The sequence below is a fragment of the Brassica rapa genome, chromosome A01 (genome assembly GCF_000309985.2).
Source record: "Brassica rapa cultivar Chiifu-401-42 chromosome A01, CAAS_Brap_v3.01, whole genome shotgun sequence".
NCBI classification, from domain to species: Eukaryota; Viridiplantae; Streptophyta; class Magnoliopsida; order Brassicales; family Brassicaceae; genus Brassica; species Brassica rapa.
This window is the reverse complement of record NC_024795.2, coordinates 22,718,409-22,744,870: the sequence shown is the minus strand read 5'-3', so window position 1 is coordinate 22,744,870 and position 26,462 is coordinate 22,718,409. Positions and strand designations below refer to the sequence as shown.

The following is a 26,462-nucleotide window of genomic DNA, read 5'->3' as shown; positions in this document are numbered from 1 at the left end:
ATTGTAATAAATTGTCAATAACGGAAATTAACTAACACCAAATCACATAAACTAATTTTGGTTCTTTCTAGAGTTATTCTTGGGTTCACCCCCTAGGGTTCACCAACCAATAAGATTATGTTATTTCAAATTTGATATCTTTTAAAAAAAGAAATAAAATATTGTCAAGTTATTTTATGTTTTTAAAATAAAAAAGTAAAAAAAATAGTAGTTACAAAAAAAAGATTTTTTTAAAAAAATATTGTTAACGTCGTCAGTAAAACACTAAACCCTAAATCCTAATCCCTAAACCCTAAATCCGAAACCCTAAACCCTTGGGTAAACCCTAAACCCTTGGATAAATCATAAATTTTAAATCAAAAACACTAAACACTAAACACTAAAATCCTAAACCCTTGAGTGTTTTAGTGTTTAGTGTTTTTGATTTAGAGTTTATGATTTATCCAAAGATTTATGGTTTACCCAAGGGTTTAGGGTTTTGGATTTAGGGATTAGGATTTAGGATTTAGTTTTTTCCTGAAGACTTAAAAATTTTTTTTTTGTAATTACTACTATTTTTATTTTTTATCTTTTTATTTTGAAAACATAATATAACTTGACAATATTTTGTTTCCTTTTATAAAAGATATCAAATTTGAAATAACATAATCCTATTGGTTGGTGAACCTAGAGGGTGAACCCAAGAATAAGTCTTCTTTCTACCATCGTTCACTTCATTTTGTTCAAGTGGCATAGTGAAATCTTCGTCAAAATTTAAAAATCACAATATAAAAATGAAAAAGGAAAACCTAACTTTTTTTGTCAGCACCTAACTTCTTAATTGGAAACTTAGAATATAAAACATAATCTAAAAACTAAAAAAAAATTATTTATTGGTTCAACCGGTGGTTCAACCGGTATCGGGTTCCGGATTTTAGTGAGTTTTTGTGAGTTTTTGCGGGTTTCTAAATATTGGGTTTTTCACAAAACTCAAACCGAATTTTTTCTAGGTCACCGGGTTTACCGGTTCAACCGCGGGTCCGGGTCGGGTTTCAAAACACTGCTGTAAACTGTTACCTTTGTTTCTATATTTATGATGGAAATATAATTACCAAAGGAATTTTTTACTCTTTAAGACACTTTTTGTCTTTCAAATTACACAATAGGTCACCTGCTGGTGGAGGCACACTTTCTCTTTGTGCAATGTCCTATATGTCCTCAATCTAACTACGCTCTCTCCTAACCACAACCCTTCTTAACTAAGCTGTCACTTTCCCTTCTTTAAAAAAAAAAAACAATTGATCAGTTTCTTATTTTTTAGTTTTCAAAAACCAACGGGTAAACGACATATTTCCACACCAGAAGTATCATATAGTAACAGTTACACACGATCTTTCAACCTCGTCTTAATTGCATGCATGAAAACTTATCAAACTGATTTCCCCCCGATTTGAAAGATCGAAACCCGAATCCACATAAAACATTTCGTCGGAACCAAAACCTACACCTAGCCGATTTAAATTGATTTACTATTTATCTATTTGTAATCTAATCAATAGATAACCTAACTAAACCAAAAATGACCCAATTAAAAGTGCTAAACCAAAAAATATATAACCTGATCTACTAACCGAGGTTTACCCAGAAAACTGAAGTCACATAATGTTGAGGAAGAAGAAGAAGAATTCGAACAACAGCAAAAGAAAAAGAAAACCCAGAAAAAAATTTTGAGCTTTTTGTTTCCCCCAAATCATTCTTCTATTTTATTGGAAAGACAAAAATTATGTATGTGGCTGTGAATCTCGTCTTCCTCCTTTTGAACAATATGAAATCTGCAAAGCTCTACACATTGTCTGATGCCATTGTTGAATCTGACGAATACCCTTCACTTTCTTTCCTTAGAGATTGCTTGTTCTAACAGAGCTAGAGGTCCTCGTAGCCTCTTTTGTGTGTGTGTGTAAATATTGGGAGGTTCTCGTGGACAAAGAGACGCCAAGGGAGAAGACGCCATCGTCGTTCGGAAGCCTCTCGGATCATCAATTTTAAAATGGCTTACTCTATTCTCTCAATTTTAAAATGGCTTACTCTGTTCTCTAAACGAGGTTACTTGAGGATTTGTCTTACGATCAAACGCCTTTTATGAAAGATGGATGTGAGAGGGTGAAAGCGCGTGGAGCTAGAGTTATGAGTGTTCTTTGTTGTTGCAAGCGATGGGATTATCGAGTTTCTTCCAAGCCAAGCTGTTGTTGGTATAGTAATTTATGAAGAAAACATAAAAATTTGGAAAATCTTTCATGTGTTTTCAACTATTGTATGTGTTCTGTTTGTTTGCAGGTGGGGAGATACACAGATCCGCGAGATGGCTTCAAAACCGGGTGAACAAAGTCGGATCTCTCTGGTCGAATTGTATTTTGTCTTTTGGTTTGATTTACCTGTTACAAACCAATAAATCAATGAATAACCGAAGCTATGTGGATTCGGGTTTGGATCATTTGAATCAGGGGGAAATAGGTTTGATAAGTTTTCATATGTGCAATTGAGACGAGGTTGAAAGATCGTGTGTAACAGTTACTATATGATACTTCTGGTGTAGAAATAGGTCGTTTACCCAAAACCAACCTATATTCTCTCTCCAACTTTACTTTTTCAGATTCAGATTTACTTTTTCTAATTTGACGGTCCCTTCGTTTACTAACCCTAATTCTGTGAACCCTCTTCTTCTTCATCTTCAATTTCTCCATAGAACACCATGAAACCAGAGGTCCGCCGCGAGTTTGATTGTGTAATCTCATCTACACGACTTGGGAACTCTCGAGAATCCTCCACCGAAATTTATATGTACGACAGTCTGGCTCTGTGGTTCTCCTCTGGACGAATCTCTTTATTGTGATGTGTCTTGATTGGATTCAGCTTAGTTCCTACTGATGAAACCAATCTCCATAGCAAAGGTAAACATTAATCTGATATACGGCGCGTAATTATCGAAGTTCTCTCCTCAAATACACTCCCAAATTGATTTGTTTTGTTTTGTTTTGTTTTGGAAATTCCGTTCAATAACACAAACCATAAACGAAAAGTTTGAGATGAAATCATGAGGAAGTTGAGAAGTGGGGAGGTAATCAAGAAGGATTTGAGATTTCGAGACAAACGAAAGGTGGACTGAGTTCGTTGATTGTCTCTGTTTCTCGAAATCGAGGTAAGATTCTTTTTTTGTTTTCTTCACTCGTGATTTTTTGTTCTGAGAAATTGATGTTCTGAAAAATTGAGGAAAACGGGTTTGAGTTTAGTTTGTTTGATGTGTTGTGTGCATTTTCTCCATGAAAATATGAACTATCTTTTGGTTGATATCATTGTACTGTATTGTTTGGTATTGAAACATGTGTGGTTGATTTCTTTGTTTTTGTTTTGTCTAATTTGATGTTCGGTTGTTGTTTCGTCTTTGTATATGTCATCGTCTTTGTGTTTCTATGTCACTGTATTTTACTGTGTTTGTGTGTTTTGTGTTTCGTTTGTGGTATCATGTATGTGTGGTGTGGCAAAGAAACTGCAGACAGTGTCACCTACCAACAATGTTACCAATCGTATAACTTCTGAAAGTTTTTGTTGGCTACATGACAGGATCCTTGAGGAGAGTCTAAGAGGTCATAAAGCTCGAGAGTTGATGCTGACACCTAGTGGTGTTTGTCCTTCATATTTTGTCCTTTAGTTTGGTTTGAGTCGTTGCCTCAAGACCTTTGTTCTTTCTCTTAAGTAATGAAAACGTTTTCGTCTACAAATTTTTATCAACAGATTCCATCCATGTCCACAAATTTAATCCATGTCCATGTCCACAGATTTAGTCACGTCTCTCTGTCCACAACAATAAATTATTATGTTTACAATTTTTGAATTCTTCGTTCTATACAACAAATTATATATCCTACATTTATCATATTTATTGAGATCTTTGTCCACCATTCTTTATCCACAAATTTATTTTTTATGATCGAGAACGTCTGCTTTTAAAAAATTTAGGTTCATGTCCATGTCCACACATTTTTATATAAATGTTTATATATCCATGTCCACACATTTTTATATAAATGTTTATATATATATATGAAATGGATGTTGAAAGATAAAGAATCTTATGTATAATTTATTATGTTAATTATATTTATTTTATATATTTTAATTTTTGAGATAAGAGTAAAAGAAAACAAAAGTGAAATAAAAGAAACAACGATAGCATAAAATAAAAAATAAAATGGTGGACAATTTCTTATATACACGTACTTTAGTACATCTGTAAGTTACTTTTTCTAACTAGATAACAAATTAACTTTTCAGATGCTTAGCTAAAACAATTATATCACTCTTTTCCATCGTGGAGCAAAGGGCATATGAGTCAAAAAGATGTCTCGTACACCATAAAAGTATGCTTCCAGCACATTATGTGTTAAAGTGTCAAAAAAGAGAAAAATGTATCCCATAGAGAAATCAACTCTTACCGAAGCGTAAAAGAAAAACATTTCCCGTCTTCTGCTACGTCGTGTCATGAAAGATTCTTGGGTTCACTGAGAAAGGAATAAACCCTATGAACAGTGGCTTCCTCTCTTCTTCTCCAACTTGCTGCTTCCTCCATGGTACTTCTCGTTTTGTTTTCGTTACTCTGCTTGATTTGGTGTCCTTGGGTTTTTCTAGGCTGTTGAAATTGTTTCCTATTACAGTGAAAAGAGTTACGTTTCATGGATTAGCTGCATTTGTTGAATAATGCTAGCAATGTCTTGCATCGCAGGCTAATTCAGTTTCTTAGAAGCTCGAGTCAAGTTTGAGGAGACCCCATGATGGATTCTGATATTCAAATTAGTTCAGGTAGTAGTAGTAGCAGCAGCAGCAACTGCAGTGGTAGTGGTAGTGATGACGAGCTCATTGGGAAAGAAACTAGTGGTATACTCTCTGCTATTATCTTTTTGTCCATTCTTGGCGAGGTTAGGTTTATGGAGTAATTCAACCCCCGGTCCTGTCTTGTTTTTTTAACTCAGGGAGCAGTAGTTTTACTTCCTCTGCGGGTAATAGTCAAGATAGTGCTGGATGTACGAATCATGCTTCTCCTAGTGGGAATGGGGTTAGGATACTCCCTCCTTCTTCTATGACACATGGAACATCTGCTTCTCCTTTACATGGTCCAAGCGATCCAGTGGACATGACTGGAAATGAAATTGGGGAAGACAAGAATTCTGAGAGGCTGATCTATCAGGATGCACTACAGGTACTTGAACACTTGGCTCTTCTTTTTTGTGCTTGCATGTCTTGTTTGTGTCCCTTGTACCCGCTTTACAGTTTTTTGGCTCTCTCTTGGTATGATTTCAATACTGATATGAGTAAAAATTTTAACCCTGCAGAATTTGAATCAACCCAGGACAGAAGTTGATCTACCTCCTGGTACTCTTTCAGTTCCTCTTATGAGACATCAGGTAATATCATATGCTTTTTTGTTACCATTTATTGGCTTTTTGAAATTGGTTTGTATACTAAATATTATTTCTTTTTTAGAAAATTGCATTGGCATGGATGTTACGAAAGGAAACAACTTGTTTAGACTGTTCAGGAGGGATATTAGCAGCTGATCAGGTCACATATAATTAAAACTTTTTTTCCTAGTTAATATCTGTGATTCTGTTATGTGATTTTCCCCTATCTATTTTTCCAGGGACTTGGTAAGACAGTCTCGATGATTGCTCTTATCCTGAAGCAAAAGTATGAGTCGCAATTAAAGTCTGAGATCACAAGCAAGCAAGAATCTGAAATACTGGACCTGGATGCTGATGATGATGAGTCAGAAAATGCAAAGCATGATGAAAGTGGAAGTCATGCAAGACCACCAGAGCTCAAGGTTTCAAGCGATAGTGAGACCATAGTTCTTCTGAGTGATGATGAGAATGGTAGTTCAGATATGGAGAATGCAAAAGATGAAGAAGCACGGGAACTTAATAGCAACAAGAGACCAGCTGCTGGTACATTAGTTGTTTGTCCCGCGAGTGTTGTAACGCAGTGGGTAAGAGAACTTGATGAGAAGGTCTCTGATGAATCCAAACTCTCTGTTTTAGTCTACCATGGTGGTAATAGGACCAAAGATCCTAGTGTATTAGCAAAATATGATGTGGTTATCACAACTTATGCCATTGTTACCAATGAAGTTCCCAAACAGTTCTTGTTGGATGAGGATGAGGATGAGAACGATGACAGTCACAGCTTCTCCAACAGTAAAAAACGTAAAGTTTCTGTGAGTGCTAGTAAGAATAGAGGTTCTTTTGGCGGTACACTATCAAGAGTTGGGTGGCTCAGAGTAGTACTTGATGAAGCTCAGACAATTAAGAATCATAGAATACAAGTGGCAAGAGCATGTCGCATTCTTCGAGCCAAAAGGAGGTGGTGTTTGTCTGGAGCGCCGATACAAAACACAGTTGATGATTTATATAGCTATTTCAGGTTCCTTAGATATAATCCGTACGATGTGTACAAGTCATTTTACCTTGGAATCAAGGCTCCAATCATCAGAAATGAAAAACATGGTTATTCTTTCCAGAGCACATGAAGGTGAAGAGCCACCTAGCCAGGAACCAATAAAGACGCTAGTGTTCTCTCAGTGGAATGGTATGCTTGACTTGGTTGAGCTGTGTTTTGTCGAAAATGGCATAGAGTTCAGAAGATTAGATGGTACAATGAGTCTAGCAGCAAGAGACAGGGCTGTAAAAGAATTCAGCAATGATCCTGATGTAAGTTTTATAATATTTTTTTTTACTTTTACTAACTAAGTCATTTCTATGAGACATGGAATGTTTTATAAACAGGTAGAGGTGATGCTGATGTCGCTAAAAGCTGGAAACCTAGGTCTGAATATGGTAGCTGCAAGTCATGTTGTTTCTTCAGGTATGTTCTTGCTTTGTATTTGATGTCCCTTTTTCATTTTGCATTTTTCTAAATTATCTTTTCAGGAGGAGAAAAGGAGAATGGTTGCATCGGCTTATGGTGAAGATCATGGTGGAAGCTCTGCGACTCGACTGACTGTTGATGATCTCATGTATCTTTTTATGGTGTAGACCACTGAATTGTATGCTCTACCCGTAGCCTACATATTAGTAATGGAGATTGTGGCTAACGTTTCTTGATCAAGAAGAAACCTCTTTTGTAATTGAATTTCTATACTATGGGTCTCCTAGGACTTCGTGTTTTGTTTTTGTGAGGCTTGAAACCAGTCTAGGTCTTTTGTGTTGCGAAGTTGCATCTATTTGAAGCATGAAATATGTAAATCTAAGAATCTATTGCTGGAAAATTGATACCTTTGGCAGCTGATCCTTTTTTATTGGCTCTGTTATATATACCCCTGTTCTTTTGTCAACCGCGGCGGCAGCGACGAGAAAAACAACAAGCAAAATGGAAAAAACGGAGTTATCAAGTATCGCTTGATTAAGACGCGAGAGACATATTACACACAAAAAGATGACGCTGAAAATAATGGTGTCTATTAGAGAAGCCTTGGATAGCACCTGCGATCGTTTCTGGCGGATGTTTCTATTTCTTCCATGATTATTTTGTTCTCTGTTAGCGTTCTCCATTGATGCACCCGACTGGTGGACACATGGCGAAGGAGCTAATCCTATGATGTTCACTAAGAAGTTGATGTTTTTACGTGGCGAAGTTATCCTGTGGTCTTCATTAAAAAGTTATTTAAACCAAAATTTACGCTATGCTCTACCGGATTGATTATGGACATGAAGAGAATCCACAAGGGATCCGGAAACCTAATAATCATTTTCTGGTTATACATATATATTGATCTCATAACTTCTCTGGGAAGCGGATGGAGGCCGGTGATGCGTCCCGGTCGGATGCGGAACGGAGCAATCCGGTCCGCCGATCGATTCGGGTCGTGGGCCGACACGAGGCGGTCTGCTCTCGCCACGTTAGCAGCTCAAGCAGCCCGCCAACCGTCGACGGGTTCCTTCCAACACTATTCAATTGTTTTAGTTTTTGGAACTGTTTTTTTTTTGCTGCAGAGATTTAGATTCGAGAGAGACATGTTAGAAGGAAGTTGGTACAAGACCATCCAAGGTTGGCAAGTTTTCTCTATATAAGGTTTGGTTTGGTGATTTATTTATTTATTTCTGAGTTCGATGTCAGGTGTATCATTTACCATAGATGCACCAAGTCAGATGGTATATATGTGTGGGAACATTGAAGAAGGTTTGCTCATGAAGATGTTAACGAAGACGGGCATTCAAATATTGGGAGTGGACTATGGAAATTTGAAGCCACCTCCCAAGAAAGTTGAGCCTCAAATATCAGATGGAACCAAGACACAACCCAAGAAAGACACAGCGCCTCCTCAAAACACAAAGCCAAAAACAAGAAACAAGGAAATAATTTTTTTTTATAAATAAAACTCACTTTTATTCCAAAGTTAAAAAACATTAACTTGGTCCAGCTGTGTTTTATCGAAAATGGCATAGAATTCAGAAGATTAGATGGCAGCAAGAGACAGGACTGCCAAAGAATTAAGCAATGTTCCAGATGTAAGTGATATGAATATCTTAGATATCTTTTCATGATCTTGAAGCTCTCTTAACAGTGAAAAGTCTGTTAACAGGTAGAAGTGATGTCGATATATTCACAAATTTGAATATATCGACTCAAATGTATTAGCTTACCCAATACCAATAAAATACGAATGATAAATAAATGCCCTCATAGAGAAGTGTGATAGTAAGAAGCTATAAATGGCCTCAAGAACAATGTCCTATAAACTAGTATAACAATGATCATCGATACAGTAAATGAATAACTTGGGTCTATCAGGGAAGATTCAGAAGCTAAACATGTATAACATCAAATGCACATAAAATTAATCAGATCAAGTGTTGGATTAGATTTATTGCTTCATCATTATCACCACCGCCTAAATCAATTCACGATTAACTTGATTTAAAATCAACGAATTTTAAAATAAAACTTTGCAAATTCATTTATGGGTGGGGGGTAAGAAGATGACTCAGTGGTGGCTAGTAATATTAGGTTCGATTCTGCCAGCAAATTACTTCAGCTGAACTCAGAAGAGGGAGCGTTATATCCTCATCGTCATCTCCCCACCACCAAAACAATTTCAGAATTCAATCGAATTTTCAAAGGAAAAAATTAAATTAAAAAAAAACAGAGAGAAGGCTCAGTTCAGCGGGATTATCGACACAGAAACGAATCTCCGGTAAAGGAAGAAACACCTCATTCCGGTCTGTTGAGCTTGATATTTTCCGAGTCGTCACTGCCTTCTCTATTTTAATTGAGAGATCATCGAAAACAAATATGAAACAATAACAACAAAAAAAAACAACGATAGAAGTATCTTCAAGAAAGATAAAACAACTGATGATGATGATGCTAACCGCTAATGCTGTCTAATTATATATATATATTCTCAGAGTAGTTAGGGTTTTAAGTTTTCGTTTGAGGCCCATTATCAAATCAGCCCGCTCGTTAGTTTTCGAGGATTTTTCTTTAGGAGTTGGTTCTCTCATATTGGTTTTTGGTTTGATTTGGTTCGGTTAAATTGGTATTTTTGTTTTGATAGTTTTTATTTTATTACTAAAACCTAATCTATAATCCAGTTGTCCAAATTGCAAACTTTGGAACTTTGTTTAGAGAGCTCAAAGAGATTGCACGTAACAAGGAAATACAGCTTCTGGCCATGTTAGCACGTTCTCGCCTGATATGGATTCCACGCTAGGTTCTTCAAATGCACACTGTTTAGCCAATTGCATCATTGCAGACACTGCAGACAACATCAACCATCATTACTGTAACCTTACTGGGAGATGCTTCTTTATCACTTTATAAAAGTTGACTGTTTATCTGATTCTCGACTACAAGTTATCCAACGTGAAGGCGAGGAGAAGAACACGTTTCACTTTCAGCTAACCCTTATGATCAAGATATGCTACAGCCACATTTTTACTCCCTTAAGCCAAGGACCAGGAGGAGGTCCAGGACTATCAAAGCAATAAATGCTATCACAATAACCTAATTTTGTCATATCATGATGTGGATATGTCTAGGAAATGACCAAACGATCCGCCTATCATGATATGGGACATGGCAAGCTTATTAGTAACATCATATCCACAGTAAAATAAAATAATTACTCAGTTTTAACTAGTATTCCAATCAAATTTAACGTAATGATTGTCCCAAAGTTTAAGTTGATACTATTTACTATCAATTCCATAAACGTTGCGCCAAAAACCAATGCTGTGACTGTATCTGTCAGGGTGTGAAATAGGTGCCATGTACAACTGTCATCAGAGTCAATCAAATGTTGCCTTGTTTTCAAATGTCATTAGATGATAAATATAATGAAGGGATCATAATCATACTGTTGCATGTGATGGGAGAATTAAACCTCCAGGCTTCAACCAGCGATCTCTAGCTGTAATAACACTTCCCAGCATACTCTACATCACGTCAGAAAACATAATACGAGGATGAGACACCAGGGAAAAAATAATAATTCAGTAGGTTATCTATCATCTGGACATCAACATAAAATATTGTGTATATAAAATAAGGATATAACCTCATACACAGGAGCATGTAACCCATCCACTCCGAAACTATAACATCAGCCTCCTCCTCGATTTCAACATCCTGAAGAAGAACGTTACAGCAAAATAAGAATTACTAATTTGCTACGGAATGAGGGTTTGCCTTTCACTCAACCAATCTATCTCACTTGTATGCTAGAATAACCCAAAATTTTAAATACATTCATCTATTTTCGCATCTTTTTGTATAACAACACGAACTCTTTTCAAAACTCATATAGACATCAACCTTTTTTTTGGATATATATAGACATAAAACTTAAGCATGTTTGACATAGCATGCAGGACCAACTCAGCATTTATCATAGAAAAGATATTATCTCCACTCTCCCATGCAAAACAATGACCTTGTCAGATAAACCGTTGGCTTTCAGAACTTCCTCTGCCTAGTGGTACCAGGAGAATAACAAAAAAAATAAATAGAAGCCATTAGTATGAAACGCAAATGCTTTTCAACGCTAATAGGAAAAAAAAATTAAAATCACGTGCAGAACTAAAACACCAGACTCGTACTTCACAGAGCCTAATATTTCATAAACATTCTCAAGATTTCTTTCTTTAATCTGATTGATGTCAGAGGTGATACAATTACAAACCATGAAGCAATGAATAGATGTAGCTTTTCATTAAATTACAAACATAAATTACAAACATAAATTACAAACAAATTCTGGGTCATGGTCAACTTAACTGTGAAAATTTTAAGACAATAAGACATACTATCATCACACCCTGAACATGCGCCTACTAAAGGCAGCAATATGCACCAATTATATCAAAGAACTCCTTTTTCTATTCCAAGTTCAAGTTCAACAAAACATGTTTTGGTGAAATTACAAGATCCCAAAGTGATTTCAAATTGAGAAAAAGACTAGGATAGCACCAAACCAACTTTTTGTTCCCAAAGTAGCACTCAAAGCTCAAAGTCACAAAAATAGGTTTCATTAAAGAAGTAAATATACATTTATACCCCTTGGGTTAATTAATCCAAACCTTAGGGTTTAGAGTTAAGGGATGGAGTTTTGGAATTAGGGTTTAAAATTTTATAAAAAATAAATACTAAAATAAAAAAATAAAATTTTAAAAACAGTTTCAAAAAGTATTTTTAAATTATAAAAAGAAAATTTGAAAAAAAAAAGTTTCGAAAAAAAAAAATTATAAAAATTTCGAATCTGAAAACATATAATCTGAAACTTTAAAAAAAATTTCTTTTTTTCACTTTTTTTATTTTTATTTTATTTATTTTTATTTATTTTTGTTTGTTTATTTAATTTTAAACCAAGGGTATTAGAGATATTTTACCCTTTAATAAATGTCATTTTTGTGACTTTCTCCTTTTAGTACTATTTTTGAGACATAAACTTCAAAAAGTGCTATTATTGACAATTGCCCTTCCAAATTTCCAACCGGACCTTTTCTAAGCCATTCAAAATTTATGATCATCACTTTCACAAAAAAAAATGTAGAAAATAGAAAAGGACGAGATGGCCGAGAGAAATTGTTTACTGGATAAAAAGAACAATCTAAAATAATACCTGGACTGCAATATCACTTGCATCTACAGCGTATACCTGTAAGAAAGAAAATAACTTTTTGTAAGAAACACATTAAGAGTGTTTGGTTTACCCTATGTGGCATAGGTGGAATATAAACGCATAGATACAAACTTAACATTCATCTATAAACACTCCAATCTTCAATGACAAAACTGTGTCCACACGTAACTCATCCCCGTTTAGCACCGGCTTGAGCAAAGAAGATTGAAAGGATGCCTGTTCCACAGCCAACATCCACCACAACCTGTTATAAGCAATCAATGCAGTAATAGGTGTTCAAACAAAACACTAAACTACTACCACATAGTAAAAACAGTTTAGCTAAACCGAATCGAATCCTAACACAGGATAAGCAAAAAAAAAAAACTAAACTACAGAACAATCTTTTTTTCTTTCAATATCATTTGCAAAGATGAAAAAGCTACAGTAACTCTAGAGTGATGCTGTGATGCTGCAAGTTTCCAGTCGTATCAAACAAACAAGTGATCATTCAATTTTCATTTCCAATGTAACACACCAGACTAATGGATAAACGAAGAAGAAGATACCTTTGATCATCTCTTCATGAATCCTTACGTGAGCATAGGAATGAAAGTAGGCAGCGTCGAAGTCGGTGCACGGCAGAGGAGATTTCGGAGTCTCCGGTGACTTCTGCTCGCCGAGTTGTTCGGAAATACTAAGTCCATTGGTGGCGAGACCGTCTCTAGTGTCAGGAAACCGTTGTTGTATTCGCCTGGATATTGCATATATTGAGTTAAAGACCACAGAGACCTTCTCTCTCTGACGCTTGACCACGACTACTCTTGTGACGACAATAAATGAGTCAAAGGAACCTCCTTATAATGTAACTAAAAAAACAAATCTGTACCAGGCAAAAAAATAACTTATCTTTCATGATTTTGGGAAACGACAGTGGCCTGCAGTGTTGGTGGCTTCATCCCATAGTGTTCCAACTTCGAACCATATAAATAGATTTGCAGATTGATAATGTTATAGTCAATTGTTTCAGACTTATATAGCTATGGATAAGTTTTGTAGGATGTTTTGGTTCTTGGTTTCTTCTGCCCATATGACTATGTAAATTACGGCTGAACCGATAAAAACTTGACCCAAAGGGCGAAGGCAGAACAACAAAGTGATTTCTTGTTCAGGACACGTTACAGGCAAAACCAGAAACTGCTGTTTAAGTTGCTAGAGCTCAAAAAGAAGCTAAAATAGCTGGTGGGTGCTGAAAAATGCTGACAAAAACACACACTACAGATAAGACATACAAAGAAATGCTTGATGTTTGGTTACTCATCGCCTTGGCCATCTTCCTTCACCAGTTTGATCATGTCGTCGATTCTTAGAATTGTGATGGCTGCCTCTGTTGCAAACTGGCACAAAAAACAATGCCCCTTTAAAATTCAAGACATCTTAATAAAATCTATTTCATGTGAGGAACTAAGGTTAAATGATTCACCTGGATAATTTTAACTTTGCTCATCGCTGGTTCAATCACTCCAGCTTCCAAATTGTTACGGATGGTTCCGTTAACAAGGTCAAGTCCCATGCTGCATTTGCGTTTTTATCCCAATATTATAAAGCCAATTAGAAAAATAACACTTTCAAAGTGGTAAAGATAGCACAGCATTATTGCTTTAATTACCTTGAATAGTGCTTCTTATCAGCCTTGGTTTGTGCGGTGTGGTGGTAAGCTCTTAGTTTAGCTACCAACTCGGTTGCGTCCTTAGCAGCGTTTACTGCAAGCACCTGTTTCAAAAGGATAATAAGACCAGGAAAATACAGGTTTCTATGTATTTGATGAAAAAGGATTCTGTAGGTCGCACCTTTGGGATAATCAACAGCGCATCAGCAAATTCAGCAATTGCCAATTGTTCGCGAGATCCCAAGGTTGTAGCAAGGTGCTCCAGATACACAGACAACGCTGACTCAACTGCACCTCCACCCGCAACCACCTGTTCGACAAGAAGAAAGAGTGTTGCGTAAAACAAGAAATGTGACAAATCATTACAGGGAGCGTCTCTAACAGGCAGCAAAAGGGTATTACCGTGTTGGACTCGAGTGTTCTCTTGACAATACATAAAGCATCGTGTAGTGCTCTCTCCATCTCATCAAGCATGTAGTCATTTGCACCTCTCAAGATCAAGGAGACCTAACATACAAAAAGCTTTTGACGTCATGACAAAAGCTATAAATAAATTCTTGGAAAAATAATAATATATGACTGATCTTGTATGATATAATAATAGTGTTAACAATTAAGCATGAACTCAAGGAGAGAGTAAATGGCATACCGCACTGCTCGTTTTGGTTCCCTTTATCAATACAACATCATCATCTGCGATTCTCTCTTCCACAACTTCCTCTGCAGTTCCAAGGTGTGCCGGATCAAATGTTTCTTCGCCCTCCATGTCAGCAAAAGTGGTGACCTAAAAACAAAGACCAAGAATATTAGGTACAATTTTTTAACTCCGGTTCTAATGCTTGCAACATTGAAAAAGCACAGCTGAGGAAGTACGAGGGTTGCTCCTGTTGCCTTAGCAACATGGCGCATGTCTTCTTTGCGGACACGCCTAACAGCAATAGCTCCTGCCTCTACAAAGTACTGAAATAAAAGCAAACGAAATTAGATTCCAAGTTCAAAACTGAGTAAAGCGTCAGGGTAGAGAGAAACTTATTGTTCTTCGATCTTACTTTAAGTGCCATGTCGTCAATACCCTTCGTGGTCAGAATAACATTGGCCCCAGCTTTAAGAAGTTTCTCTATCCGCTCTTTTGTCATGTCAGCTTCTCTGTGACACAAATATAAAGTAACAAATTAGAAAGTAACATAAGCAGTACAAGCGTCCAAGAGAGCCAATAGGCTTAGGCTTTCTCTATCCCGTAAAACCCGTAAGGATCAAGAGAGCAAACCGATTGCATTTGTAGAACAAAAAGGTAAGTACTCTGAATGTAAGTAGATTCAGTGAAAATTACCTTTGACGGATTTTTTCCAATTCTCGTGGATCGTTAACAACAACCTGGACACCAAGCTGCATCTTTGTCTTCTGAAGATTGAAGTCGAGGCAAGCAATCTTCGCCGGAGACACTCGTAGTGGCATCCCCTGGGCAGCACGTCCAGTGTTGAGTGCATACCCATTCAACAAGTAGCTGTCTCTGGCACTTTGTCCATGAGCTTTCAGAATATTAATCCCCTGCAATGTAATAAAAAGCAGAAGTGTGTAAATATATCATCCAGATGCTATATTTACAACTTCGAGAGAGGAGCATATACAGACCTTGATAGGGTATTTAATCTCCCCCCGCTGATTTGTCATTTTTACTGACAGAACGGCATCGACAACCTGAAAATGTGATTATTAGAGGTCAGATATATGAATGATCAGAGTATTATTGCAATATCAATGGATCCCAGACCTTATTATGAAAAGCTAGAAAAGGGCTTAAGTAGAGATATAGGAATTACAGTAATAACAAAAATTTATAGCATTCATGGTTTATTTAACAAAAGCAAGCACTTTAGTTCCATGTAATTGCCAAGTAAGGAGCAATACCAAATTGGCAAAGAAGTCGCTGTCACCAGATATCAGTTTGGAAGACATGCTGGTTTTAGCACAGTTTATCAATGGAACTTTCCCAAGCTTTTCAACCTACACAACACAATAGAAGTAGTACATTGAAGGGGCAGAGACAGGAACTACAGAGAAATTATCCACCACAAACAGGACTAACCTTAGTAACCAACTTCTCTTCAATGTATTTGCAAGCCTCTCTCATAGCTAGCTGTCAACAGAAACACAGTTTATGAACACATTGAAAACACTTAACTGTAACGCAGGTCACTACGTAAAAAAAAAAAGTCTTAGCCTACCCGGTATCCACTGATAATAGACGTGGGATGTATTTTGTTCCTCACCAAATCATTAGCCCTCTGCAAATAAATGCACCGAGACACATGTGACAAAATATTCACAACTCTTGAAAAATGAAAACAATCAAAATCACCTTAAGCAACTCAGCAGCAACAATAACAACAGATGTAGTCCCATCACCAACTTCTCTATCCTGGAGTTCAGCTAACTCGACGAGAACCTGTCACGACAAACCAAGACCAAGGTAACTAATAATTCACTGTAGCACGCATAAAAACATACATTGATGATGATAAGTAATCAACTAATCACCTTAGCAGCAGGGTGTTCGACCTCCAACATCCTAAGAATAGTAGCACCGTCATTTGTAATGGTCACATCACCAATATCATCCACCAACATCTAAAGTAAAAAAAAAAAAAACAAGATTTATTACAAAACCTAGAAACCAATAAATCAAATCGAATAAGAGTAACACACCTTGTCGAGTCCGACGGGACCAAGAGAGGTTTTAACAATGTTTGAAACAGCTTGACAAGCCATCACTGCAGTTAAAAACGTCAAATTAAAAAGAGTCTAGAGATCGAACATTAAGTTTCCGATGAGAACAAAAAGCGAAGAGTACCGTTCTGAGTACGAACATCTTGGCCGGATTGCCTTTCCCCGGAAATATCCGGATTTTGAGCCGAGATTGACATCTCCGGAGGTTTATCGAGGGGAGAACTATAAATCAGAGATCTGAGCTTGTGAGAGTTTGTTCGCCTTCTCAAACAAACACTTACCGACGGTAAATGAACGGTGGTGATGAGACAGACACCGGCGGGTTTTTATTTACTCTCTCAAGGTTATGTGCGAGCGGGTATCCGGCGTCGTTTTATGATTTGGGCTGCAAGTCGTCATACCCTGAGGCCCATTTTCTTTAACACACAGCTAATGGGCTTTGAAGATTTAAATACAAGTCAAATCCCATGTCCTACGTTTGAACAAAGAGTTATGATCTGCTTTACATGGAAGATATAGGTTTCGATTGGAGCGAGATTGTAACTGTAAACAAGGGTTTTTGATTGCTAATACTGGCTCGAATTGAGATTACAAATTAAAAGAAACATGATCCATTGAAAGCAGTGTGTCTCTTTCTTCTGAAAAAAATCATGGGTTCAAAGGTTTGTAGAGCTTCTCAACCATCTTCCTATACTCTGTACAGCAGCCAAACCAAACATGACAGACCCTTTATTTTACTTAATTCAAGAATAAACATTGTGTAATCTGATGATTACTATTATATTGCAAATTAATTACCTTCTTGATTGCTCCAAAGCTGAGCTGCTTGATTGTTCAATGGCGAGCTGATGTTCGGTTCTGATCAACCAAAACACACAAAAATCAGATATTGGATCAAACAAACAGAGAGGTTCACAGGAAACAAGATGGTTGGCCATAGGAGGTGTTACCTCCGAGAAGGCTTTGAATGGAGAGTAATATCGTCCTCACATCGTAGGCCGATGACCATTTATCCTACAAAAGAATGTGAAAACAGATATTTGTTAAAGTACTAGTGCTTCTCTGACAAATTGTAGCTTTAAAACTCCATGGGATTAACAGTAAACAAGAAGCCAAATGAGTTGTCTTGTACCTGAAGAATGTCCAAGCAAATATTGCCATAGAGATCCACATTGGGATGGAAGCAGCAAGTCTCGAACTTAACTTTGGGAGGTTTGAAAGGATAATCGTTGGAGAAAGCGAGTGAGAGTCTGTACTCTGTTCCTTGGAAGACAGTATCATTGCTTCCTGTGATTGTTCCTTTCCAGCAGAATATGTTGTCTTCCTCTGGGAAAGCAGATACCCCCGGATCACCTCCCATCTGATGTAAACATCAAACCAAAAGATCCATTGTATAAGCATTTAACTTCGTATCATCAATAGGCTCAGTTTTGAACCTCTACATTAAAGAAAAGGGAACGAGAGATAGCGTACCATTAAGCCCATAAGTTCAGATTGCAGCCTGCGTGTTAAAGAGGGAACAATGGAAATAATCATGAATTTGCTTAACAAAGAAAAACATGAAACGAAGCTTCGGCCTTTGAGCAACAGTTCAATGCATGGTTTGTCTCAGAGGAATTCTAACAAACAGTTGGTAGACTAGACACAGAGAGAGAAAACAATAAGATTCACAATCAATTTCTGGATCCATCGTCTCTTTAAACACAATCAAGAAGCATATGGAAGTGGATCCAAATGCTAATCTAATCTAGCTATAGAAAAATCAAATGGAAGGTATGATATTCAAATCAAAGAGGCTAAAGAAGACTAAAAGAACTTCCTTTTGTTATCCCCAGATCGGAGAAAAGGGTAGAAGAGAAAGAACCTTTTGAGAACGGATTGGCTATCGACGGTTTTAGCCGGAGGAGCAGGTTGTTTCGATCCGGTGGCTGCCGGGGTTGTCTCCGCCGGAGTATTTCCTTGGTATCCATTTACCGCCGCCATCCCTCGAGAATCGGAGGTTTATGAGATTGAAATGCTTTCGATCGAGGAGAATTGATCAAAGGGGGAAAGAGAGAAGGAGCGTGCTTCTTCTCTTCTTCCGGAAAGAGACGTGGTCTGGGTTATAAAACGTGTGCCACGGATGAAACGACGTCGCTGCGAACCCAATATGGAAAAAAACTCAAACGACGTCGTTTAGAAGAAAGCGGTTCTTTGCATTTGAAATGAATTTAACCTTCTTATGTAACGGCTTACTTTTCTCCAATGATCACATTTGTTTACAAAAGACATGAAAGAAGAAACTCTTTGTTTTCTTCTTTTTCAATGTATACGTAAGTAAAGTAACATCCCTCCTGTTTTGGTTCTTGGTATATGGTAGTGTATGTTGAAATGTTTAAAAGAATTCATTTAATTATTTATGTTACCAAAGTGTATTTAAAACTTTTCAGTCACACAATAAATAACAATTTTAAAGTTAAGCATGTTTAAAATATAATTTAACATTTTACCAAAAAAAAAATATAGTAGTGCAAGGTAGGTAACTTATTGATTTGCCCAAAACACGGGGTATGTCACATAGTGAGTACATGATCAGTAAATAAGTAATTTCGAACTTCCAAAAAAATAATGCACTGACTGTCACCGGGATGATAAGACACACAGACTGAATGAGCGGGTGTAGGAGCCTGCATGCGGGAGAGTCGTGATGTTACAGCATCATTAAAAAGTTATTTGTATTATGTGGTTACTTGTTAAAAAAGAATTGTGATGTGAACCTTTTTAATTGATAATCCTTGATGATCCCTATATATACTGGATATTCAAGTGTTGAATCAGAGAAATGACAGAATGCATAATAGATCAAAGACTAATGGAGCAACAAGAGGATAGAAAATGTCGAGATCAAAGGAAAAGTCAAGATTTTGATACATTTAAAAGGGCACACAATAAGATCTTTATGCCTAATGTCAAAGCGTAAGATTGACACACATTTATACAGATACTGAGATACATGATAACTTCCTAACATTTTGACCTACTGTCAAATTAAGCAGCCATCAGAGATGACGGGACAGAGAGATGTACATTCCGACTACTAGAGCTTAATGACTCGATGATTCTTTCAAAGAAGACATGACTGTACATGTGCTAAACATTATAACATCTCTCATCCATTTGGGCGCCACTCTTTCGATGGAATCTGTCTATTTAGCACAGAAAAAAGTATCTCTTGTTTCCTTTCTCTAACATTTTCATCTCTGGAGTGTAGAATGGTTTGGTTAACTATGACAATATCATCATTAGAATGTTTTGTAAAGTCGCTAGAGAAATATGTTTAGTTTACTAAACATGTATTATGTAGTTCTCATTAAACTAACCTAAAATTAATTTACAATCACAATTAATATTTTTTTCTTTCCTTAAATAAAAGCTAAGGAGTTACCAAAAGTAAATAAAATATATATTTGAAAACTAATAGTTTTAATAATAAATATTTTATAACAATTTACATATCCTCTATTATTTTTATTTAATGTTATATTATTAGAATAATTTAAACAATTATATTAACCATATACAAAATCCATATTTTTCGCATATGTTTTATTTTAAACTATTAAACATGACTATAAATTACGAAAACTATTAAAAATCTCACATTGAAAATTTTGTGATCAATGGTTTTAGTTTTTTATTATAATACGATACAAAAGATCATAAAATCATATGAGTAAAATAGTATTTAATAGATATTCAAATTAATATATATTAAACTATATAACATATAAAAATACATAAATATTTTAATTTTAAAATTTGCACTGATTAAGTATTGAGAAATTAATATGTTAATTTTCAAGAAAGATTATAAATTATTAAAAATATTAAAAGTCTCACACTAAATGTTTTGTTATTAATGGTTTAAAAGTTTTGTTAAAAAAATACAAATGATAGCCATATTAAAAATATACTATATTTCTATGTTAATATTATTTAAATTTAGTTATATACAATAGAAAATAGAGAAAATAATTGTTTAAATTTGTTTACCACAAAATAATTGTAAATAAACAAAGTGATTTCTTTAACTTATGTATTTGTGTCAATTTAATTATATATGTAACATTTGTAGTTTTTCAATTATTCAGTATATATTTATTAATTTGTTTCATAATATGTAAAAAATTAAACAAATAATAATACGTAAAAATAATTTGTAAATAAAAATTTTATTCCGTGGATGGCACGGATCTTAAACTAGTTATAATAGTAAATATAGAAGTTCCCTCATTACTATTATTTTTCTTATGTTTCGTGGTTTGATTTGTTACTAAATGAGTATTTCTGACTTCATGCATGGAAATATAAACTTAGCATGTTTAAAATATGCAGATGAGCTTGTTTTGGTTTATAAATTGGGTACAGGCGTACAGCTGAACTACTTAATGATTTATAATAGTTTTTTACGTGTGGTTAATAATCTAAGAAGCTGATATCTCTCAAGGACTTGATTTTTCAAGTAAAGAATTAGAGAGGATTACAGACAAATGCTGATCTCGAGGAACAGGCCCGGCCTGGAAATATTTTGGAGTGGAAGCAGCACACTTTATATTGGGCCTGTTATTGAATAATTTTAAAAGGATAAAAATAAACAGAAGGAACGTGGCCTGGCCTATAGTCTTCGAACCGTGCACCAGAAAGAGAGCTTTTTCGTCATTATACCAACTACGCTACTGAAGAATTCAACAATAAAAGGGCCGAAATAGTATATAGCTTATCCAAGGGCCAGAAGCATATGCTTCCTTCGCTTGTATCCAAGGCCGCTACTGTCGAGGAATCATATACTCTGAATATCTAATATAGATAGAGTTTGTTACACCATGGGCCACATTCTGAGTTTGTCTTATACTCAGAGGCACATTCAATATTTGAGACACTTTTCCTTATCTTGTAGTACGTGGTTGGACAACAGTGTCCTTATTGAGAGCTTCGGCAGTTCGGTATTCCAAAATAGGAAACCGGTTTGGTTTGGTCCTTGTTTCCTATAATGCATTAATGTTTTATGTTTATTAATAGAAATGATTTATTGTTTACCGTTGGATGGCGCATGGATGCTAACAATCCGAAGGCTGAAATTAAATGTGGGTATGCAGGAACTGAGCATACGACATCAGTTTTGTATCTTTGTCTAAGGTTTTTAGTTTCCTCAACAGATTTTATTTTTTATTATCTCTAACTAAATTTGATATATAATATATATAGTAAATTATAATTTTTTTTCTTCTATGTTTGAGATCCATATGTATATATTTATTTTGATATTTTAATTTTTGTAAAATTTAAAATTGAATTATGTGGACACGGTATTGTGGACAATGTGTTGTGGACGGTGTAATTTGAACTCATTCATATATTAGTTTTTTTTTAATTTAAAACTAAACTAGATACTGACCCGCCATTTCAAATGGCGGGTATTTTACTTATTAAAATGTCATTTTTCAATTTAATATTATTTCTGATTAGGTGAGGATGTGTTTCAATAGTCTATTATCTAATATGGTTTTATTTTTATAAATTGTAATTCTAATTAGTGGAAGTATGTATTTGAATAGTTTATTATCTAATATGGTTTTATTTTTATAAATTGTAATTTATTTGTTATTAGTAAAATTGTGTTTACACATATTGGACTTCAAATCCGTTGTTTGTTTAATTCTTAAATATATCACATATATTAATTTGTTTAGTTCTTAAATGTTAATCTCAACTTAAAAATAAAACAGGCTTTTTATAATTTTAAGTATAGATATTTTACACAAATTGGCATAATGAATTAATATATTTGTTTATCTCTTAAATGTATAATACCTGTATAAAAAATAAAACAATATTTTTAATGATTTTCACTAAATATATTTTAAACAGAATGGGCTTAATGGGTTAACAATTGTTTAATTTGGGCCTATCGAATGGGCTTCAAATTTATGTAAATCATTAATGGTATTTTAAAAAAAAGTAATGGTATGTTTTGTAATTTTTTAAAAAAGTCAGAGGCATAATCATAAGAATGATTCTGTTTTAATAGTATAGACTAGATTTTGACCCGCGCTTTCAAAACGCGGGATCGATTCTTTTTAAAATTTCATTTAAATTAATAAATATTTGTCTAATCTATATTTTAATAGATTTTTTTATTTGTTTATAGTCAATTTTTGTAATATTGTCTTCTTTATTTTTTAATTATTATTAAAATAAAAATGTTTGTTTGTGTAATAATTAATTTGTTAAAAGGTTTTAAAATGGTAAACTCCTAATCAATAAATTTAATCATATTGTGATGATATATTTGGTAAGGTTATTTATTTATAATTTTAACTTATTAAATAAATATTATATGAAAAATGTAATAGACATTACATTTTTCATTCTACATATTTTTAATTAATGCATAAATTTTAAATTATAATAACAAAAATATTTAATAATAGGAAACCGGTGCTGCCTATTTAATATTGATCGGATTCAAAGTGAGGTGTTAGGTTTTAGGAAAAACTTAGGGAGAAAGTTGGAGGATCTTTTCTTTAAAATCAAATCTTTCTATATTTTAAGATTAGTTTTGGAAAATTCAGTTACCATGTCAAACAGTTAAAATATTTTTCTGCATGTTACTCAAGTTGGGGGATTTTCTTTTTATTTGATTTGATTTCGTAAATCTCTCAGTAAATGGGATTTAAAACGACTTAATGGGCTTAAAAACGAAAATGTAAGTAGCAAATTTGTTGGGCTTTTCATTTTTAAAAAAACATTTAAAACAATTGAAAAAAACAATTGAAAAAAGAAATGGAATGTTTTGTAATTAATAGGAAAATTCAGGGGTATATTCATAAGAAGTATTCTGCTTTAATAGTATAGATTAAGTGGACACGATATCATGGACAATGTGTTGTGGACGGTGCAATTTAAAAGAATGTGTTGTGGACGGTGCAATTTGAAAGAATGAGTTATGGATGGTGAGTATGTGGAAGTTTAAGTTGGTTCGTATAAGTGTGTGGACAAGGGAGGTGTGGACAGGGAGAATTGGGGATAGAAGAGTTGTGGACAAGGGATGTGTGTACATTGATGCCTTTGACAAAGGCATGAACGGGAGGACTCTGGAGGACATGTTTGTGGAGTTGAACAGCATATTTGAAGACCTGTACATGCCCAATGTTCAAATGATTTGTTGATTTGTTATTTTTGCTGTTTTTTTGTTTCTACAATAATGGCAAAATCGTAAATATAGTTATCTTCTTCTTCGAAATTGTGTTTACTTCGCCTGCAATACTTTCATGGATGACCATAAAATATTGTCACAATACATCAAAATATCACGTTTTTCATATTGTTTTTGAGTTAAATTGATAGATCTATTCGGTTACATTTGATTTTAAGCACTAAATCTGAAAAACATTTTAAAAACCCGTTTTTTTTGCCAAATCTGGCCATATCGAAACGCTTACCCACCGTGGAAAGCTCTGCATAATCTCATGTCCCAGATGCATTTTGAAACTCGATACTAAAGCCAATCTGACCACAACAAGACAAACCTTGCATGTCTTGAACTCGAAGAACAAAATGATGACAGCGGCGGTGTGATTCGGAAGTCTGCGTTATGCGGCGTGTTCTAAAGGTGAACCCAAATTCAGCGAAAGAGCGGGTGTGAAGAACGATTTGTGAAAGGGGATCTAGGGTTTTTGAAAATCACCGCAAGAGGAACTTCGTGAGAAGCTGTGAATTTTAGATTTGAAATTAGGGTAGGGAATTGATAAAAATGGGTTTGGTACAGAAATTAAACCAGTATCGATAGAACCAATATGATGGTTTGGTTTGTTCATGTTTTTTTATGGGAAGAAGGCATATATGACTTTCACTTGCTTAGAAGTATGTCACATGTTGAAAGTGTCTTGGAATGAAATTCCAAAGTGGTAAAGTGTCTCAGAGAGTAAAAAACTCATATAGATATCATCGATTTGATCACGAGTGTCAACTTCTAATCTGACTCATATTTATTTTTAAAACAAAGTGCTAGCTGTCCATTATTGGGACCCTATATTATTCAATGATTCTTGATTATGTCTCATCTACCTCTTTAACGTTTGGGAAACAATGGCAGCTATGGTCTTCATTGACTTCCAGAACTGCTTCATCCTGACCCTCCTCTGCTTCCTCTCACTACTCTGCTACTCTCTCTTCTTCAGGAAACCAAAGAACTCACCAGGACATGATCTGCCTCCGAGCCCTCCGTCTCTTCCTATCATCGGCCATCTTCACCTTCTCCTCTCTACTACAACCCACAAGTCTCTTCAGAAACTCTCCTCCAAGTATGGACCACTCCTCCTCATCCGGATCTTCAATGCCCCCATCATTCTCGTCTCCTCTGCCTCTGTGGCCTACGAGATCTTCAAGTCCCACGACGTGAACGTCTCCACTCGCGCTCTTGCTGCCATCGATGAGTCCCTCGTGTTTGGATCTTATGGCATCATCAATGCTCCCTATGGAGATTACTGGAAGTTCATGAAGAAGCTCATCGCCACCAAGTTGCTCAGACCACAATCACTCGAGAGGTCACTAGGTATCCGTGCTGAAGAGATTCAGCGGTTTTACAGAAGTCTTCTCGAGAAGGCAAGGAAGAATGAGGGCGTTGAGATCAGTAAAGAAGCGATGAAGCTCATAAACAACACATTGTGCAGAATGAGCATGGGAAGGAGTTTTTCAGAGGAGAACGGTGAGGCGGAGAAGGTTAGGGGCTTGGTGGGAGAATCATATGCCTTGACGAAGAAGATGTTCCTAGCAGCTTTGCTGCGGAGACCGCTCAAGAAACTTCGAATCCCGTTGTTCAAGAAGGAGATAATGAGTGTTTCCGACAGACTTGATGAGCTGCTAGAGAGGATTATTGTGGAGCACACAGAGAAACTAGACGAGAAGCAACAAGACAAGGATATGATGGACGTGTTGTTGGCAGCTTATGGAGACGAAGAGGCAGAGTATAAGATCACTATGAATCAAATCAAAGCGTTTTTCGTGGTAAATTTTATTCATTATATCGATTTCATTTGAGGATCCATATATATAATAATTCTAAATCTTCTCATTTCAGGAGCTTTTTGTTGGAGCAACTGATACCTCTGTGCAAACAACTCAATGGACAATGGCTGAGATCCTTGATAATCCTAACGTTCTTGAGAGGCTGAGAGAGGAAATTGATTCCGCTGTAGGGAGTTCAAGGTTGATTCAAGAAACTGATTTACCAAACCTTCCTTACTTGCAAGCGGTGGTTAAGGAAGGGTTAAGACTACACCCGCCTGGCCCTCTCCTGGTAAGGACGTTCCAAGAAAGATGTGAGATCAAAGGGTACTACATACCAGAGAAGACAACACTTGTTATAAATGCTTATGCTGTGATGAGGGATCCTGATTCTTGGGAAGATCCTGACGAGTTTAAGCCTGAGAGGTTTCTAAGTCCTAAAGAAGACGAGAAAGAGCTAGCATTTAAGTACCTTCCTTTTGGCAGCGGAAGGAGAGGATGTCCTGGAGGAAATCTATCTCAAATATTTGTAGGAACCGCGGTAGGAGTGATGGTGCAATGCTTTGAATGGAAAATAGAAGGAGGTAAGGTCAATATGGAAGAGTCTTTTGAAGGAATGAACCTAAGCATGGTGCATCCGCTTAAGTGTGTTCCGGTTGCTAGGCCACAAGCTTTTTCTTTTACTTGTAATCTGTAATCTCTAGGTTCTCAGCTCATGAGACTCCAGTACGTCAAGAACATATAAAAGTTTGCTATCATATGTATCAGTTGATTTTCTTCCAAGACATTCCATAAGACCATAACATTTGTCTTTACGCCTGTTGTATTTGGAAGTCTAATAATGAGATAAACAAAATTGATATGGCAAGAAAA

The 26,462-nt window shown here is 35.6% G+C and overlaps 5 protein-coding genes and 3 non-coding genes across 10 annotated transcripts in view; 3 read left to right on the top strand and 5 right to left on the bottom strand.

Annotated features, from left to right (window-relative positions):
- The first annotated feature begins 497 nt into the window (after nt 1-497).
- On the top strand, nt 498-9,354 carry LOC103836731 (helicase-like transcription factor CHR27). Of its 3 annotated transcripts, none has more exons than XR_004451023.1 (10): nt 498-4,604; nt 4,757-4,908; nt 5,004-5,230; nt 5,364-5,435; nt 5,515-5,592; nt 5,672-6,450; nt 6,548-6,737; nt 6,813-6,891; nt 6,957-8,073; nt 8,143-9,354. XR_004451023.1 is itself a non-coding variant. In XM_033279148.1 (10 exons), the coding sequence occupies exons 3-10, from the start codon at nt 4,803-4,805 to the stop codon at nt 6,992-6,994; spliced, it is 1,569 nt and encodes a 522-aa protein (XP_033135039.1). In that variant the 5' UTR covers nt 498-3,175; nt 3,598-4,604; nt 4,757-4,802; the 3' UTR covers nt 6,995-9,354. The 3 variants fall into 3 exon arrangements, 2 of the variants coding, with proteins under 2 accessions (XP_033135039.1, XP_009111275.1); XM_033279148.1 differs by having other exon boundaries at nt 498-3,175; nt 3,598-4,604; nt 6,957-9,354; XM_009113027.3 differs by having other exon boundaries at nt 6,957-9,354.
- LOC117129182 lies at nt 8,819-8,911 on the bottom strand. The gene has a single exon (XR_004452807.1). It is a non-coding gene; the product is annotated as a small nucleolar RNA snoR31 (small nucleolar RNA).
- On the bottom strand, nt 9,007-9,104 carry LOC117129051. The gene has a single exon (XR_004452624.1). It is a non-coding gene; the product is annotated as a small nucleolar RNA R30/Z108 (small nucleolar RNA).
- Nucleotides 9,176-9,285, bottom strand: LOC117129159. The gene has a single exon (XR_004452784.1). It is a non-coding gene; the product is annotated as a small nucleolar RNA Z107/R87 (small nucleolar RNA).
- A 3,870-nt stretch (nt 9,355-13,224) lies between the features above and the next one.
- LOC103836720 (T-complex protein 1 subunit alpha) lies at nt 13,225-16,895 on the bottom strand. Its single transcript, XM_009113015.3, has 17 exons — nt 16,669-16,895; nt 16,524-16,588; nt 16,356-16,445; nt 16,177-16,263; nt 16,043-16,102; nt 15,904-15,954; nt 15,726-15,821; nt 15,450-15,515; nt 15,148-15,365; nt 14,867-14,963; nt 14,691-14,777; nt 14,467-14,601; nt 14,220-14,324; nt 13,999-14,127; nt 13,818-13,921; nt 13,632-13,722; nt 13,225-13,545 (listed from the first exon to the last, which is right to left on the bottom strand). The coding sequence occupies exons 1-17, from the start codon at nt 16,739-16,741 to the stop codon at nt 13,462-13,464; spliced, it is 1,638 nt and encodes a 545-aa protein (XP_009111263.1). The 5' UTR covers nt 16,742-16,895; the 3' UTR covers nt 13,225-13,461.
- A 101-nt stretch (nt 16,896-16,996) lies between these two features.
- On the bottom strand, nt 16,997-18,661 carry LOC103836709 (ubiquitin-conjugating enzyme E2 19). Its single transcript, XM_009113006.3, has 6 exons — nt 18,409-18,661; nt 18,018-18,045; nt 17,677-17,904; nt 17,495-17,558; nt 17,343-17,402; nt 16,997-17,239 (listed from the first exon to the last, which is right to left on the bottom strand). The coding sequence occupies exons 1-6, from the start codon at nt 18,525-18,527 to the stop codon at nt 17,193-17,195; spliced, it is 546 nt and encodes a 181-aa protein (XP_009111254.1). The 5' UTR covers nt 18,528-18,661; the 3' UTR covers nt 16,997-17,192.
- LOC103835927 (vascular-related unknown protein 3) overlaps nt 18,587-26,462 on the top strand; it is a 208,304-nt gene continuing 200,428 nt past the window's right edge. Inside the window, exon 1 of the mRNA XM_033279221.1 lies at nt 18,587-18,767. The gene's annotated coding sequence lies outside the window, so the exon portion shown is untranslated. The remainder of the gene's footprint in view (nt 18,768-26,462) is intronic.
- LOC103836698 (cytochrome P450 705A22) lies at nt 18,884-26,457 on the top strand. The gene is made up of 2 exons (XM_009112995.3): nt 18,884-25,589; nt 25,663-26,457. The coding sequence occupies exons 1-2, from the start codon at nt 24,672-24,674 to the stop codon at nt 26,284-26,286; spliced, it is 1,542 nt and encodes a 513-aa protein (XP_009111243.1). The 5' UTR covers nt 18,884-24,671; the 3' UTR covers nt 26,287-26,457.